At 32.4% G+C, this 17,246-nt stretch overlaps 1 protein-coding gene across 34 annotated transcripts in view; it reads right to left on the minus strand.

Moving 5' to 3' along the window:
• The window catches only part of LOC117104293 (dedicator of cytokinesis protein 9-like), an 81,466-nt gene extending 71,667 nt beyond the window's left edge, over positions 1 to 9,799 (minus strand). For 19 of the 34 annotated variants that reach the window (XM_033245065.1, XM_033245066.1, XM_033245068.1 and 16 more), the window contains exon 1: positions 8,982 to 9,798. In XM_033245065.1, the coding sequence (XP_033100956.1) occupies positions 8,982 to 9,767 (786 nt within the window). In that variant the 5' untranslated portion in view covers positions 9,768 to 9,798. Of the gene's footprint in view, positions 1 to 3,558; positions 3,763 to 8,981 lie in introns of those variants that run through there. The other 15 variants (XM_033245077.1, XM_033245075.1, XM_033245073.1 and 12 more) reach the window with 3 other exon arrangements.
• Between the last annotated feature and the right edge of the window lie 7,447 nt (positions 9,800 to 17,246).

Consider the following 17,246-nt stretch of genomic DNA (forward strand, 5'->3'; position numbering starts at 1 on the left):
TGACTGCCAGCAACCACCAAGGATACCAATAAAGCCACCGTACATTAATATTTTAAGTAAGAATATTATTAAGGCAAAATATTTCTTTCTAATTAAAAACAATTTCAATTTCTAGTATAAAGTCTAATACTAAAAGTAAATGGCGAACGGTCTTTCTCTTTTGCCGAAATTATGGAACTCTCTTCCACCTAATCATAGATCAACTTCTGATACTAATGCATTCAAGACCCTCATTAAAACCTATCTCTTTAACAAATAAATCTTTTATCTTTAAGTGCAAGTGACAAAATTTTTTTTTTTAAACAGGCCCTATACAAATTATCCAGTTTATTAAATGATAAACAGTAACCCAGTATAAATAAATCTGTGTGCTAAATTGTTTATGTGGCTATTTTGAACTGAATCAACTCACTGTCCATAGTTTTAATGGAGATATTGAAACACTGTAATCTTTATCTTTATCTTTATCTTTTATTTCAACTAACCAATTCGGAGCATATAAGCTGAATTAAATGGTGTAACAAAATGTAAAATTTACAATATAAAAAATTATTTCAAGACAGTTAATTACAAACGTTACTTTAACACAACTAGACAATATAGATACTGATTATATATACAGGTTAGTAAAATAATTATTTAAAATTAAGACATATTCAAATACAAGTAAAATAGGCATCATGTTTAGAAATATAAAATATGGACCAGCCTCAATAAAAATAAAACATTTGCCAATGTTATATAGGCAATATCAATTTAACGCGTATTTTCTAGCAATCTAATTCTCAGCATCTCTCGTTAAGGCAGTGGATGAGAAAAGGAATTGCACTGTTCCCATTAGTTTTATATTTTTGGATTTGATATGTATTACAGTTTCGTAGGGTCATATTATGGTTACTTTTATTTATTGGGAACCAATTTGCGTATCTCTGAGATTTTAAACAATATTTTAAAGAATAAAGAGGAATCATAATTAATGTGGTTGTACTATAATATAATATATATAGTAATTTTTTTTAAATAGTTTTTTAAAGGTTTTGCTTTTTCTTTGCTTTTCAAAGCTGAGCCATTTATAAATGTAGTAATTAAAAATTAAATTAAATCTTGAAGAGCTATTCAAATACTTTGCCAGTGGTTTTCTTTAATTTCATTACTAATTCAAGATGAAAATGCTATAGACAATACAGCCAATTAACAACTACTGTAATTAATATTGAAATATTATGTTTTACACTTTTACTATGCTTTAAAATTGATATTCATAGATTCTAATACCTTACCAGTCTACGATAGCCAATTATTTTGTCTCTTACATCCAACCAAATTCCACTAAGCATAGATTATAATCAATCAAACAATCAATCTGAGATTGATCTGGCACATGCATCAATCATCTATAGGGAGATGCATGTGGTGCCGCTGCCTCAAAAAAACAATGCAAGTAAAATAAAAAAATAAAAAAGGACAAACAGTTAACAAGAAGAAAAACATGAACTAACAGAAGTGATAACTGAAATGAAAATGTTAATGTCCAGACATAGGGGTAGATAAGATTATAGTTAGGCATATTAATTTATTACATATTGTTTTTACTTGAACAATGTAATATTACACCACATAAATACTGTATACTAACTAAACCATAAATTGGACACTGGTACACTAGCTGAACCAGGAAATAAGCTGGAAGTTATAGGAACAATGTGTTTAAATATGTCAGATAAAAAATTAACTACTGTAATAGTATTTTTATTACAATTTTTGCTTCCTCAAAAATTCTGTATGGTAAAATTAGTTTCCTACTTAAGTAGGGCTGTAACTTTGTTAGACTTATTATTTGGTTTAAACATGATTAGAACTATATATAACTAATTCCATTAATTTTACTTTCACTTTTAATTTCATATATTTTTTTACGATAAAAAACACAAGAGATGAGAACAATTATGCTACCAAGTAAAAAAGTTAAACATCATAAAAAAAAGTCATTCTTTAAAATAAAAATATCAGCCTGACCTTATAGACAGAAAATTATGTTAAATTATGTCTTATCTTGTATCTTAGTTGTTCACAATCTGCATGCACCTGATTAAGCCATGACCTGGGTTATATGTCACATTCTTTCTATTGTTTTCAATAAAGAATAATTTGATACTAAATTTAATAAGGAAAATCACATGGATATAACAATAATAAAATAAGAAAATATTTATAAGAAAAGTATTTGCTGCGAAGCAGCCAATTCATATTCTTGACAGCAATTTGACCTCTGAAAGGTCATTGTTTGTCAAAAAACAGGCGCCTAAGACTACTGAAAAGCTCTGCCGGGTAAAATCAATTACTTTAGGCGATGTTTGTAGACTAACCTACTCGTACCAACGTCCGCATGTCGCGCTAGCCAGGCCTAGACTAGCTAGGATGTTATAGGCCTAGCCTTGAAGGGACAAAGGTCCCAATGAAAAACGTCGCTCCTTGATAGCTAACATTGTCTATTTAACATCACAATAATTCATTATTAGACCTATAGTTGTTTTTTGAATTGTACTCCACAAATCTCAGCCGATACCTCGCACAACGTCTCGTATCTATTGTCGTCACATCATGGCTCGCTGGCTCACACTTGCGATGTCTCGCACTTGTGAACAAATAACACGCTGGCTCGCACTTTGGCAACACTCTTTGGCAGTCAACTCGCCCCTAGAAAACCCGCCCTTGGAAACTTGCCCCATAAAAAAATGCACACTTCTTAGACCATGCAGTCTTCAAAATAAAAATTGTAACCTTTGGTAAACAACTACATTTTCCACATACATAGAAATGTTTGAAACTTTATTAAAAAAAAACCTAAACCATAATTCACCACTATAGACACTTTTTGACAAAAATGAAAAAGTACGACTTTGTTACCCAATGAGAAGTGTTCTAATATAGACAATGGGTCGCGTCTCATATTATTTGTTATATTTTTATTATTCATTATTTTCACTTGACTCGCATAAATAATTTTGTTCGAAGAACATTTATATGCAGTTGTACTTCGCAGCACTTCACTTGCAATTTGCAATTTCTAGTATTATTTGTAATCTGGTTGTATGGGATGTCGTTATTGGTAACGGTGACCTGATTTTGTATATGAAAAACCAAGTTAAAGGAGCCATTCCCGGAATAAAAAGGGGGCATGGACGGTACCTAAATTTTAAAAGGTCATAACTTAAAAAGCACTTGGAAATGGAAGCTAAAATTTTGGATTCTTTCTTTTGACAAATCAAGCTATTTTTAGAATTTTTTAAAAGAAAATCCAAGAGGGATAAGGGGGTACTTTTAAATTTCTGGCTGATTTGTGCCGGAATGACCCTAATGGGAGTATTTTAACAAAAAATTCATTGTCATAACATAATGTAGACAAAGGGGTCTACAATGTACAGTATGTCAGTGCTATACCATACCTCCATGGTTGGTGGGAATATAATTCCTAAAGTTGAAAAAGAGAAATAAATACAAAAAACATCTTGATAAAACATACAACACTACATTTAAAATCAACTTTAAGAAACTCACCCAATCCGTAACAAAACATTCAACCTGTGGGCCTTCCATATGGAATTCAGCTGGATACTAATTATCAAAGAATACAAATTTTAAAATCCACTGCCCTTCATTCCCTATTCCCAATCCTCTCCTGGAGTCCACACTGCTTCTAATGGAAATAATCAGCTGTTATACACCTGGCCAAGATAGGAACAACAACAAATCCACAGTGCATCGGTCACTCCCTACTAGAATTCAAGTTCCTCCTGTGACATCACAAGTGGCTTCAGCTACAGAGTGCGGACCTCATAAAAATTGGAAGATGAGAAGTGCTGGAATATTGCATAGCAATGACTTCATCATTTTGCATGCACCAGCGCACATGGGAAGCCTTGGGTGTTGCATGGTCAACTACAGGACTCTAGAGGGCTACGACTAATCTAATTAAACACAGGCTATAAAGAAAAATAAACTTCTATAGAAAAATAAACTAAGAAAATAATTCACAAGTTTACGCCTAGAGAAAAAAAATCAGTTGATCATTCCCGCCAGCCTTCTCTTTTGCTGCCACCTCTTATTGTGAATCTACTGCCAAGATAAATTGTAAATTTTATTATCTTCTTTCTTTTTGACCCTACATACCAATGCTATAAAATTATCTCACTTAAATAAATAGAAAAACTGATACTAAACTATTCATACAGTAATATTTTACACAGCACAAGTTTTAAATCTCTGTTATTATTATCATTTCCTAAATAAGCAATTTAACATGATTATCTAGTGTTCTGTCAGTAGACTTAATTAGTCAGGTCCAATGACATCACAGGAATGATATCTCTTGATCAGTGTCTGCTCTAGGATATATTTTCTGGGGAGGCTAAGCTGTCCGACTGGGGGACTTATGCTCATAGGCCCGAGTTAGGGGAAGGGATTAAGAGGGGTCCCCCTCCCAAATGAGAATAGGAACTTCTGGATGGCCGGAAATGGCACTCTCAGACTGTTACAGACATGTGTTGGCTTGGTATGGGCCTATTTTTATATTTTTTATGGTCTGACGGCTTGACGAGCTCTATCCGATGCAGGGGCTTAAGCCCCCTGCCCGCTCTTGATAATACAATTTTTTTAAAAACTATAGATTACAACAGACAATATCGTCAACTTAAAACAAAAACATAATGGTAATTGAATGATTGATTGAAATGGTACTACTTTAAATTAAATATTGTTTTGCCATTACACAACCTATTACTACCCACAAAGTAAACATCATAGGAAGTGATACTAACAGTCTATAATTGACAAAATATCAACAAAAACAGACATCCACATCATTAGCCGATCAAAATGTAGCACTGTAGAAGGGACATTTATATTTTCAATAGGAAAAAGAGGATGAATCCTTGGAACAGAAATTCTAAACATTATTTTCTGTGGAACCTAGGCTAGAACATCTAGTCTAGTTAGGTCTTCAGACTAATTACTTTTTGTATTTTTTGATCCTCAGATACTGTATGAGTCCACTCCTGAAACACTTAGTTTAAAGTCCCATTCCCGGCAAAATTTCAGTTGTTAAGAAAAATCTGATTTTTGTATGTTATAATAGTCTGTATTTATCATTGTTTTTGTTCTTTTGGGTAAAACTAAAATTTATGCCAATATTTTTCCATGCTTTATAATAATTAGAGTAATGCATGCATTTTTTCTAAAAAAAATTTTTTTACTGAAATTTTGCCAGGTATGGGGCTTTAAGGGTGGGGGGGAGAAGGAGGTGGGAGTGGGTGGGGAGAGTAGACTGGTCTTATAAAAAAGAACTATGGTATATGAATTTAGTATAAAAAAAAATAACATGTTGCTTGGTGTATGAATATTTAATTATAATTCAATTAAATTACTATAAACACAATATTATTGTGTTTATAGTAATTTCATTACTCTTAAAAAGAGGGCTCACTACTTAAAATACTTCTAATAAGGATATGGAGCAGCTAAATCAATAAGAAGCTATGATGGTCAGTTACACTCCATTCAGAATAATCCTAATAATCTCAATGTTCTGCCTTTACATGTACTGGAGTAGTAAAAGGGGTTAAGGATGATGACAAATTATATTACTGTACTCTAAATGTACTTGGTTTTCTTTCTACCAGAATTGCTACACCAGCTGCTCAAACTACAATAAATCTATCAATATAAAACTTTTAAAACACCTGAAAATAAATTATGCTTCACGATAAACTAACATTTGAAATCCACACTTGGCGAGACTTGCATCCGATTGCACCACCTTGAAATAATCATCAATGCAAAAGAACCTTCATTTTATTGTTCTCATCATCATGGTCTTCTCCCTTTCGGCAAGTTCCGAACATTACATTCTTTAAAGCAATCGGAATAATTTACCAAATGAAAAAAAAATATGAAACTTAAAAATATAACATGGCCATTATTCCAAAAATAATATTTTAATATTGTTTCTACATAGTCTAAACTTAGATGGATGTTGACAATATAAATGTTGAACAATTCAGATGGAAGTCATTTAATTATAAGTGGAGATTTCTTCTGCTGAAGCATAAGGGCATTGAATTCAACGCTGAGTTGACGCATCAAAGAAACCCGGTTTCTAAAGCACCGCTGCAACATGTGTGCAAGTCCCTACACCTCATTACTCTCCCCATCATGCAATGTTACCTTGCTGTGAAACAAGCTCTTTAGAGATATGTGCTGCTGCACACAGTAAGTTTGAACTCTTAATTTTCATTGCTTCACCAGAATTACAGTAAAATTATTAATCTTTTCAGACATTATGGAGGAAGTATACAGTATTTACATATTTACATTGCTCTTCAACAATTTCCTCATTGAAAAAACTAATGTTAAACTTTGATGTTAATAACATTTGCCTCAGAAATACAAACAATGTAAAAATTGATGATGCCTAATAATAAATTAGTGATAGTTTTATTAATTTATAGAAAATTTCTTTTTCTTTAATTGAAATTAAATAGATCTTGTATTTATAAACAAATTTGTTTAACAACTTTGAAATTCACTACAACAAATGTTGAAATGTGTAAACTATACTTATACTCATTTTAATTCAATAGCTGAAAGAAAAAAAATATATAATTGTTGGCCAAATAAATAAATTAATAAAGATTGAAATGATATTTCTCTACAGAGGTGACTGACTCAAAACAAATTGATTTTCTAGAATTTATGTAAAATTTTTCAATAGTATACTGTACAAAAATTATAACACTTTCATCTTTTTATATGAAAAATAATGGATATTAAAGGATATTATCAGGAAACTGATTTTACAGATAATTTTTCAACAAACCTGTTTTTTTTTGTTGTTGCATAGATTACCAATTAAATGTTGAAATGTGATAAGAGTGGTAGTTTACACAGCTAAGTGTCGACTCATTTTTGAAAATTGTTATGACTAGCATACACTTCCTGATATGGTGTCATTTTGATTATAGCCATAGCAAAAAAGTAAAAAACTATTTGCATTTAAAAAAAATTTGTGATGTCTATACTATTTTGTTTGTTGCAAGTGACAAAATAAATGAAATTAAAAAAGACAAAAAAAGGAAGTTATATAAATTTGCTGACGGAAACCTGATGAGGCTTGCATTGACACCATCAAAGTCTTACGCAATTAATTATAAAGTTGTCTTTAAGTGCCGCACCTCTCTCTTTCCTGCTAATATCCTGACAACGGTAGTTCCTGAGACTAATACATGTTTGGGGATCACATTTCCTCCAATGAGAAAGCAGTCTAAAATATACATAATAATAATGTAATCATACATAATAGTTGGATAAAAATTTTGAAATTATTCATAATATGTAGTAGTTTTAGGTATTAATAATTATTTTTTAATGTAAATACTAATTTCATTGTAATTCTTCTACTACAAAATGATGGAATATTTTAGGCATTTCTCTTTGCGACACTAAGTTAAATTCAACTTCCTTGCAAGTTTTCTAGACTTCCGTTTGGAATTAATATGACCATGAATCATACGATTCTCTAATATGCTTACCGACAATAAATACTTGTTTATTTTCAGGTAAACGTTAAATAAAATACTGAACACTAAAAAACAAGCAGGGTTACAATAATTCTACAGTATACATTGTAAACTTGTAGTAGTTAAAATTAAAACAAAGAATAGGACCCTTTTCTAGACAAGGAAACATGTTGGACTTGTTTTCAAACCATGAATATTTTTGAATGGTCACTTGTTTATGTTTGTAAGTTATTATTTTTGATGTAACTCCCATTTTTTAGTAGTCCAAGAGAGGATGGTGCAATTGGTCTATGAAAAAATTCCAAGACTTACGACCAAGCAATTTAAATCCAGGTTGTTAGTGTGAGAGTTGACCATTATTTTAAGATTGACCACTGACCGAGTCAAACATAAAAATAAGCTACCAGTGGGAACGTATGTCTGCTGCCTTTATATGTTTACTGATTTTAACAATTGAGAGACCAATCTGATAAAAAGGTAAAACCTGGCCCGAGTGAGACAACCCTTTGCTCATGCCGCAATCTCTCATGAACCTCACTGGATTTACTCTCATAAGTAAATTTCCAGACGATAGGTGTCTACTGACCCCCGCAGTGGCAATAGACACAAAAACAGTTGTCTGCAAAATATTAGGTTGGATGATACAGAAGCTATTATTATGTCACCCTGTGCAGCTAAGCAGAAAGTTCACATAAAAATTGCTGTAGCCAGCCAGCTTCTGGGACAGTTGGGACAGTCCCAAACAATTTTTAAATGTTTCCACAAAGAATGGGTCCACATTTTTAAAAATGGGTCCAAATTATGCAATTTTTGACCCTTTGAAAAATGGGTCCAGATTTCTCTTATTTAGCCTAAAATGGGTAAAATTCAATTTAAGAAAATGGGTCCAAATTTTTCATATTTTTGCATAAAATGGGTTAACTTGTAAGGAAATGGGTCCACATTATTTGAATTTACTCATAAAGTGGGTCCACCCTGATATTGTCCCTCACTGTTTGAAAATCCTAGCTACGACACTGCACATAACCTTTACATGACACATTAACTCAAAACCACACCAACTCCTGTAGTACCTGCTTTGTGTCCATACTGTACATTGTATTTAATTGGCGACGATCTTCGAGAGGAAAACAAACTGGATGGGATTATAAACATAATTTTACACGAAATTGAAATGTTTCATGTTTGCTTCACTATTCTCTAGAGTTTCATCAAAATATTATACTGCATTTTGTTGTTGATACTATACTGTAAAGTTGTGTGACTATATTTACAAATTGAATAAATCACTACTTACCTTGATAAGATGGAACTCAACACCTGAAAATGGTGTAAATTGACTTTAACCTGGTAAGTAGGTAAAAGTAAAACAAAAAATATATTTAAAAACAAGAAAATGTAGCCCACCAAGACATTGATCTTCTTCTTCGGAGGTGGACTAAGTAAAACCTCTTCACCCTCTTCCCCTAGGAGCTCAGACGACCTCTCCCTTGTAAGGCTTCCACGAGTCGGCAACGCTCGTCCACTACCAGTTCTCAATGTGGAGCTTCCTCCTAGTGAGTAATTGGTACTGAAGGAAACCTGTTTACCAGCAGAGATACTGCGTCCTAGTGTCAGTTTTTTCGGTGTTCCAGAAGCAACAGAGTTTTTCGATTGAGAAGCAATTGAAGATTCAAACTCCTTAGCAAGATCATTGACGCTGACCTTTCCAGGGGTTGGAATTCTCGAAGAACCTTTACTCGGATTCCCACGTTGCCAATCCATAAGCAAATCAGAATCACTCTTCTGCCGTGTAATTTTACCGTTTGAATTTTGCGAATCATTTTTGTTGTGATGACGTAGTTTTGGAGAAGCAGAATTTAGAAAGCGCATTAGTGGGCTTGAATCACGATTACTATCAGGTGATAAACTTGGTGATGGCAGTTTCTTCTTGCTAGCAGATGGACTGGTATGATTCTGTGATTTACTTGGCATTGAAATCCTTAACGGTGATTTACTACGTATTTGAGGAAAGATCTTCGTTGACATGGGCAGCGAAGAGCCAGTAGTATTTCGATTTGGAGGCGCAGACTTTGTAGCTCCATTTCGTCGTAAACCAGAAGTTAAAGTTGAAAGGCCGAAATTATGCCGTTCTGCAGAGATTCGCCTTGCACGTGGTACAGGTAACTGAGAATCCGATTTTCGAGAGGCCATATTCGATTGCGATTGATATGTGTAGTCTAAAATTAACAATCGATTTTTAACAAAACTTCTTAAAAATATTAAAAAATGTACATTATAAAATGTTTCCTCACAGTCTGAGATAAAAATAGATGTAACTGCAGAATCAAGTTTAAGAGAAATGACAGACTTGTTTTGAATCCAAAACCAAGAAATAAATCGCTTTAAGTTTCGTATCAATATTGATATGAGAGGGAAACACAACTTGATATATAAAAAAATCCAACATGAAAAATATAGATCAGCTTTAAAGATAAATTAAAAATTGAACCTTCGCCAACATTGTAGATGAATCATAAACAGCCATCAATAAAACAATGAAAGCTAAAAAAAATCACGATTATTTCCTATATAAAAGTTTAAGATAAAATTCCACTTAAAAAAAAAGGAAATCCAAATTGTTGATAGTTTTTAAATCACTGCAACAAGATAACAACAAAATTTCCAGTAATTCGTTTCCTGTCTAGCTTAAAAAAATATTCTGCAAACAATCAACAGGTATTCCAAGTTTTGTTATTAGTGATCAGCTAAAGTACAGACAATCCAGTTTTGACTCAACAATGTTTTTATTGGCCAGGAAATCTTGTAAATTTTACACCATTTTGAGGAAACACTATCAATATTCTTACCAGCTTTCTTTGATTACCAAAATTAAGTAAGCTTCCAATGAACTACACATATATTTTTCTGGAGTTCCGTCAAAGATCCCAGACGCTTACCAGATTCGAGAAAATATTTTCATTATTGAATTGTGATCTCACAATCAAACTATCTTGAATCAGAATTACAGTGATGAATAATGAATCAACAATCAAAGTGGTGCTAAAGCTACAACTCGCACATCTCTCATCTGTCTTGGATTGAGCTAATTTAGTCTTTGAAAAGCCACAGTCAGTCTCTGAGGCAAGCCATGCAGAATGAATCACTCGTTCGCAGGCCAACCAGGCAATGTCTGTCTGCTGAAAAGGTTTGGTGAAATGACAACAGCAGTGAAAACAGCACAGTTCATTGGATCATGTTCAATAAGTGTTTTTACAGTCTCAATTTATACAGATGTAAAAAAAATGTACCGGTATTATCTTCTGACACATCAATTTTAGTAATAGCTAAGTAAAGAAATTATTGTATGAAGCAAAATTTTTGCAAAAAACGTGGATATCAAACAAGCAACATTTAAAGCGAATTTGACATTCTGGTAAATACAGTAATTACATACAAATACACTGAAATTAAAAGGTTTTCACTTTCAAAGTGTTATCAAAATACTGGTTTCTTTTAGGTTTCAAATCATCAAATGTATAGCTAGGAAAACAGGTTTTACAAGTCACCACAAAGAAGTTTACAGTATGAACAAAAGTTTGTGGCTCTAAATACATATTTTAGTCTGTAACCTGCTTCTAGTTTTTATTGAAGAATCCAATGAAAATTGTTCTACCAAAGTATATTCACATTTCATCCTTTCTTTGCCTAAAAATGTCATATCTCCATCAAAATACAAATGATTACAGGCAAACAGAAGATAATTTCAACATTAAAAAGAAAAAAAAACTGCATAATGTTGATGTGGAGTCAGGACTTCTCCAAGTAAAATCCATTTGAAAATGTTCTTAAAACCTTCAGAGTGAATTTCAGCTGGTCTAAAACAGGAGATCTATTTCCTTCCTAATCAAATACATAATTAGAAAATAACTTACTTGCAACAAAATTAATATACTTCCTACTAGGCAATGCAAACAAATGTATTATAGGTAATATGTAAAATGTTTTGAAAGGTATCTGACACATGTAATTGTTGGTTTTTTTCCCACTCCCCTGTAATCCTACATTTATTAGTAATGTTAATTAACCTTTAGTAACTAAATGTGCACAATGAGTAAATACCATTGTCATAGTACCACTGAACATTGCATTCTGCCGTGGATACTGGCATTATAGTACAAATCCTTGTTGATTGATTGGTTAATTTAAATAAGTTATACATTATTATTTTTAATTATTATGCTTTTATTGGTGTATGTCATTGTCTCAATGCACTTTCCAGAACAATAATATGAGGTGTTTTTAGTTTTATTTTAAGTTTTAAAATACAGTATATCTAGACTTCTCCTATTGTGAAAATTAAGGATTACAGATACCTTTGTTATGAAATAATTTTAAGGACAAAAATTAAAAATAAATCAATTTTCATAGTTGGATTGACTTTTTTTGCAGGAAAAAGCAACCCAAAATAATTAGGTACCTAGAAACTTGAACTTTATTTCACTTCAATCATCCATGCAGACAATCGACATACTTTACAGATGATAAATATGCTGCAATTTATTAATAGTTATATATTATTGCTATAGCTACCATCACTACAATCATTATCACAATCCGACAGGCAACTTCCATTGATGATTTTAAGGCAGCTTTAAAAACTCACCTTTTTAACTTGTATTTTTCTTAATTTTTTTTTTCCCGAATTTTATTTTTACTGTTAAGCGCATTGAGGCTTTAGCATAATGCGCTATATAAGCCAAAATTATTATTATTATTATTATTATCATCATTAGATATTAATGGACAGCTTTTAATTGTACAAATGAAATATCAGGGAAATATTTACACTTACAATTCATAAAAACCTGAAATTGTACACAAAGACAACTTTTACATTCTTGTGTACAGTACAACTTTAAATCCTACAAATGTGTTAATGTTATAAAAATATATTGTAATGCAAATGTTTTATCTGTGCATGGTGCTACCCATTGGCACTGACTTCCTTCAGACAATTAATTAAAGGCAGTAAAAACATGCAAATACTGTATTACAAATTGTTGTACTTTGCTTGCTTACGAGAGTGTGGGGCGCTATCCCAATTTCCGGGAGACTACCCCAACTTGCACGAGACTAATTTGGATGCCAGTATCTGTCACTGTATATTTGAAATAAAATTTCCTTTAAATGAAAATAACCATTGATCAAGAACAGGGGCATATCAGAAGTCTGGAAATGGAGGGGCTGATGGGGGAACAAAGGTAAAGTGGGGCTTTTTTTTGATGATTGGGTTAAGGGGTTCCACCTCACAAAATAAGGTGATTTGAAGTGATTTTTTTACTACTTGGGCATGATATTTTGGGGGAGAATGGGGGTACACCCCCTTGATGCCACTCATCAAGATGTCAATTTCTGTTTTGTCCAAGCATTGTTATCTTAATATTTATTTGTCATTTATCTTCTAGAAATATTTGTCACTGCAGTAAATCCTCAGGAGGGTCACACCACAGTACCAGTTTGTGATATCATTATGAGTAACAATAAAATATCTGAAGATGACATGAACAAACAGGTTTTTTAAACAAAGTGAGTCATCAAATTTATGAGGAAAATTCAAAGTACAGTGTTAAACGAAGCTACCAGTTATTTTAAATAAAAATGTCAACATTAAAAATTGAGAAAAAACGATGTGTGGGTAGGAAATGCTATGGTGGATCATAAATGTTGCAGTGCAGTAGAGGTCAAACAAAGTCACAACCTGTATTTAGTACAGTATTCACAATTAAAAAGGGGTGAGAAAGAAAGATATTAGCAACGTAGGGTGTCAAAAATAAGTTAACAGTTTAATAAAAATGACCGTATTGATAATAAGTCAATAAAGAATTCATTTTTAACTGGTATACATACATAACATAATTTATATAGTGCTATTTCATGAAGATCAGATCACTCAATTAAAGACACACTGTCTGCAAATTATAATTATATTATAATTGTCATATGATTCCCTTGTTGGTCCTGCTATACCACAGAAAGTATTTGCTATTGCGATACGTGTTTGCCTACTGTATAAACAGGTAAGATGAGACAATTACGTAATTAAAAAAAAATTTCAGCCGCCGCTATAAATCCCATCATGCATCACTTACGTACTGTATGTGTTAATTCTGTTTGTAGGAGTAATCACGAATACGTGAAGGCGAGGAAATCCAGTGAGGAAATCCCATGCTTCACACGTACAGTAGGCCTACATACACACAAAGGGATATGAAATGAAATACATATTGTCAAATGACTGAAAAGTCTGGCTTGTACAGTAGAACCTCATTTTTAAGTACCCCAGTTATACGAACCCTCGGTTTTATGTACGCCGCGTATCGACGATGACGTCATCAAAAACCCCAAAAATATTCAAAACAAACGGCCCTTATTAGAGCAACCATAAGTAAAAGAACTATAACAATAAACAAAAGATTATGGTTTTATCCGTAGGCCTAGAGAGGCTAGGTCTATCCTAGGTAACATCGTTCGTTCATAACATACGTTTATTGAGCATAATGTAGGTATTTAGGTCAAAGGTTACCACAAATTTAACCCAACCTTAATTTTACGAATCTCCCGATTTACATACGACCTCTGGTCCCGTACCGTACATAAAATTGAGGTTCTACTGTAATTATCTGTATATAAGCATGAGCACTGGCAGGCCACAACAGACATGACCATGAAGATTTCCGAACAACTTTGGCCGGCCTGACCTAGGCCTAGGTAGTAGTACTGTACTGTAGTAAGCTAAACCTACAGTAGGCCCTATCAAGAGCCTTTATTGTCACACACAGATGCAACTTGTAGTTAACGAGGCAATTGTTAATTATTAGTAGTACAGTATACCACATAATACAACATACTGTACAGTACCAGGGAAATGTATTTACAATTATATATTGAGTCAGAACACAAGCAATACTTTTAACATTACAATGTTGAAACCATTCACTCCGAAAGAGCTTTCATAGATGCGATAGATCCATTCATGACCTCATATAGCACAGAGTAGCCAAGACGTGCTTCAGGTACTGTACATTTTTTCTTCTTTTTTAACAATCGAGAAACAATATGAGCAGAACTGACCTAGTTTATAAAATTAGAGTAAATGTACACTTTTTTTTTTTTAATACATTTATGGGAAAATCTGCCGGTAGTTGGACATTAAATGAAAAATAATTCTTTGAAACCACAAGCAAAAAATTTTTAAAATTAAGCCCAACATATTGCTAACACTCAAGCACAACAAAAATCCAACGATCATTACCAATAGGATATAATTCTGTAAAAATATTGTTAGTTCTCTTTTGTAGACATAACAAAATTAATTATTAAAACTCTACAACTGACTTCAGATGAAACTTCAAACTAATGTCCAGCATGATTTTTGTTATATAAGTATGCAGTACTTGAACTATAGAGGGCAGCACATATAGAAATATAGATTTGTGGATGTACTTGCAGAAATGTGCCAGTCACAAGCAATAGTCACATTATATACAGTAGTTATTGGAAGTCAGATTAAACAACTTATTTACAAATGTTCCCTTATATTATTTTAGATTGTAAACACTGTACTTACTTTATTGCTTAATCGTCTATAATATAAAGAAACTAAAAGTAATTAAGATATTGTTATTAATGAATACAAAATATAATTTACAGAAAAGAAATATAATTTTTCCATTAAATTTTAAACTTCTTTAATTTAAGTGAAAAATAGACCTTTGAATTATTTTTAAACCTTATATGTAAAAGAAATATTTAATTATGTAATTTGAGATTTCCATTTACAAGCTATGCTTCAGGAATTTCCCATTTTCTTTGATCTTCAAAAATGATGTACATTTATATTTTTCATAAATTTTCATGCTCAAAGGAAATAAATATTTTTGTCATTGTCATTGTCATACTGTACTTTTGCACTACACAGCCTTCATATCTATACAGTGTGCTATTCACACTGATTTTAATGAAAATCTAATTAATATAGCTGGCTTTAATTGAAATTCTCCTCTAATCCATCAGCTTTCTCTAGGGGTGGCGCCAGGATTTGCCCTATCAGGGTTCAGATGATTCCAATAAGGAAGGGGGTTGCAATGTCCCTGACAAGAGCACAATTAGGTGTTGTGGGGTATGGCTCAAAATTTCTTGGAAGTGGTACGGGGGAAAACTCGCTGAAAACTATAGCAATTTAGGGCTTTCAAGGGCTTATTTAATCGTTTCTATGTACAAAATACATATAGTTTGTGGGGGGAGGGGGGTGGAACCTGGCAAACAGGCTTAAACCAATGAGTTATAAATACATCTTCCTATAACAGATTTAGCTTCTATCATTCTAATCTTCTCTCTTACAAACAATACTTCAGGATAAACACTGTACTAAAACTGAATCTTCTTATACTGTAATCTATCAGACTATATCTTCCTATTCTGATTCTTCCCATGATCCTTTAGTATATTTTTCTTCCTGGCTTGACCTAGATATCAATACAGATGCCGATAAGCCAGCGAAATGAATCTTTTGAAATAAACCACTGACACAGAAGGGCAAGTTTTGATAACCCCACTGACTTTAATTCATGTGCAGGATACCTGTCAGGGTGTGCAGGCAACTCTATTGTTGTTTACAGTTTTCATACTTGCTTAACATGTGATGAGTAGCAAATCCGTAATATAAGCAACTGTTCAACAGTTGCTTATATCCTGGTGGCTTATATCTTGTTAGGCAATTCTATTGTATCCTTGTTCCAACCCCATTCAAAAAGTAGCACATTATATGATTTGCTATCATAGAATAAAATTTCACTTTATTATGATATGGCTCCTTATCTTAAGCATTCACTATAAAATCATCACTAAATCATCATTAATCTTAATTTACTTTGTGTTTTTAATTATGTTAATACATTTAAAAAATAAAACTTAGAATGACATATTTTTTTCACCAATTAAAAACAGACATGAAAAGTTATTAAATATAGTTCCTACTATATATTATTATTTGCGTCTTTAAATTAGCTTGTGGTATTCAAGTTAAATATTTATTGGTTAAATATCTGTGTATGTATATATTTATTTATTCACAATATTTAACCAGGGTGGTCCAGTCAGTAAAAACTAGAATTGTTTTGGAACTTAATTTTTTTTAATTGAATTTTGTTTAGTTTTTCAGGACTTTAGAACATACTGTACATCTTATCATCATCATCAGAATTATTGCTCTGGGCTAGCCAACCTACCTTCCTCTAAACTAACAGTACTTCCTGAGGATATAGTAAACAAATTGCAACCTAGCCTATAGCAATACCTGCCTGCCTAATAGCAAAAGCCTTTCTGATCCGTTTCCTATTTGTGTGCTAAAGTCAAATTCATAGTTGACTCGCCAGCAGGGACTTAGCCTGTGGGCTAGTTAGAAACAAAAATGAAAAATATTGACCTAGAATAATGATATGGCTAATTACTGTACAAATAAAATTTATAACACAAGCAAGGTTATTCAGCTATTCCCACATATGACCTTCTAAACCTACGGTATACTCTAAAACTGTTGTAGTATAATTCATTAAAAGCGATGCAAAACCAGAGCCTTGCAGGCGTCAACGTTCCTATGCATGATACACGACTTTTAGAAGTATATATACG

Source organism: Anneissia japonica, unplaced genomic scaffold (genome assembly GCF_011630105.1).
Source record: "Anneissia japonica isolate Jap-2015-1 unplaced genomic scaffold, ASM1163010v1 scaffold16607_len328336_cov185, whole genome shotgun sequence".
In the NCBI taxonomy this organism is placed as follows: domain Eukaryota; kingdom Metazoa; phylum Echinodermata; class Crinoidea; order Comatulida; family Comatulidae; genus Anneissia; species Anneissia japonica.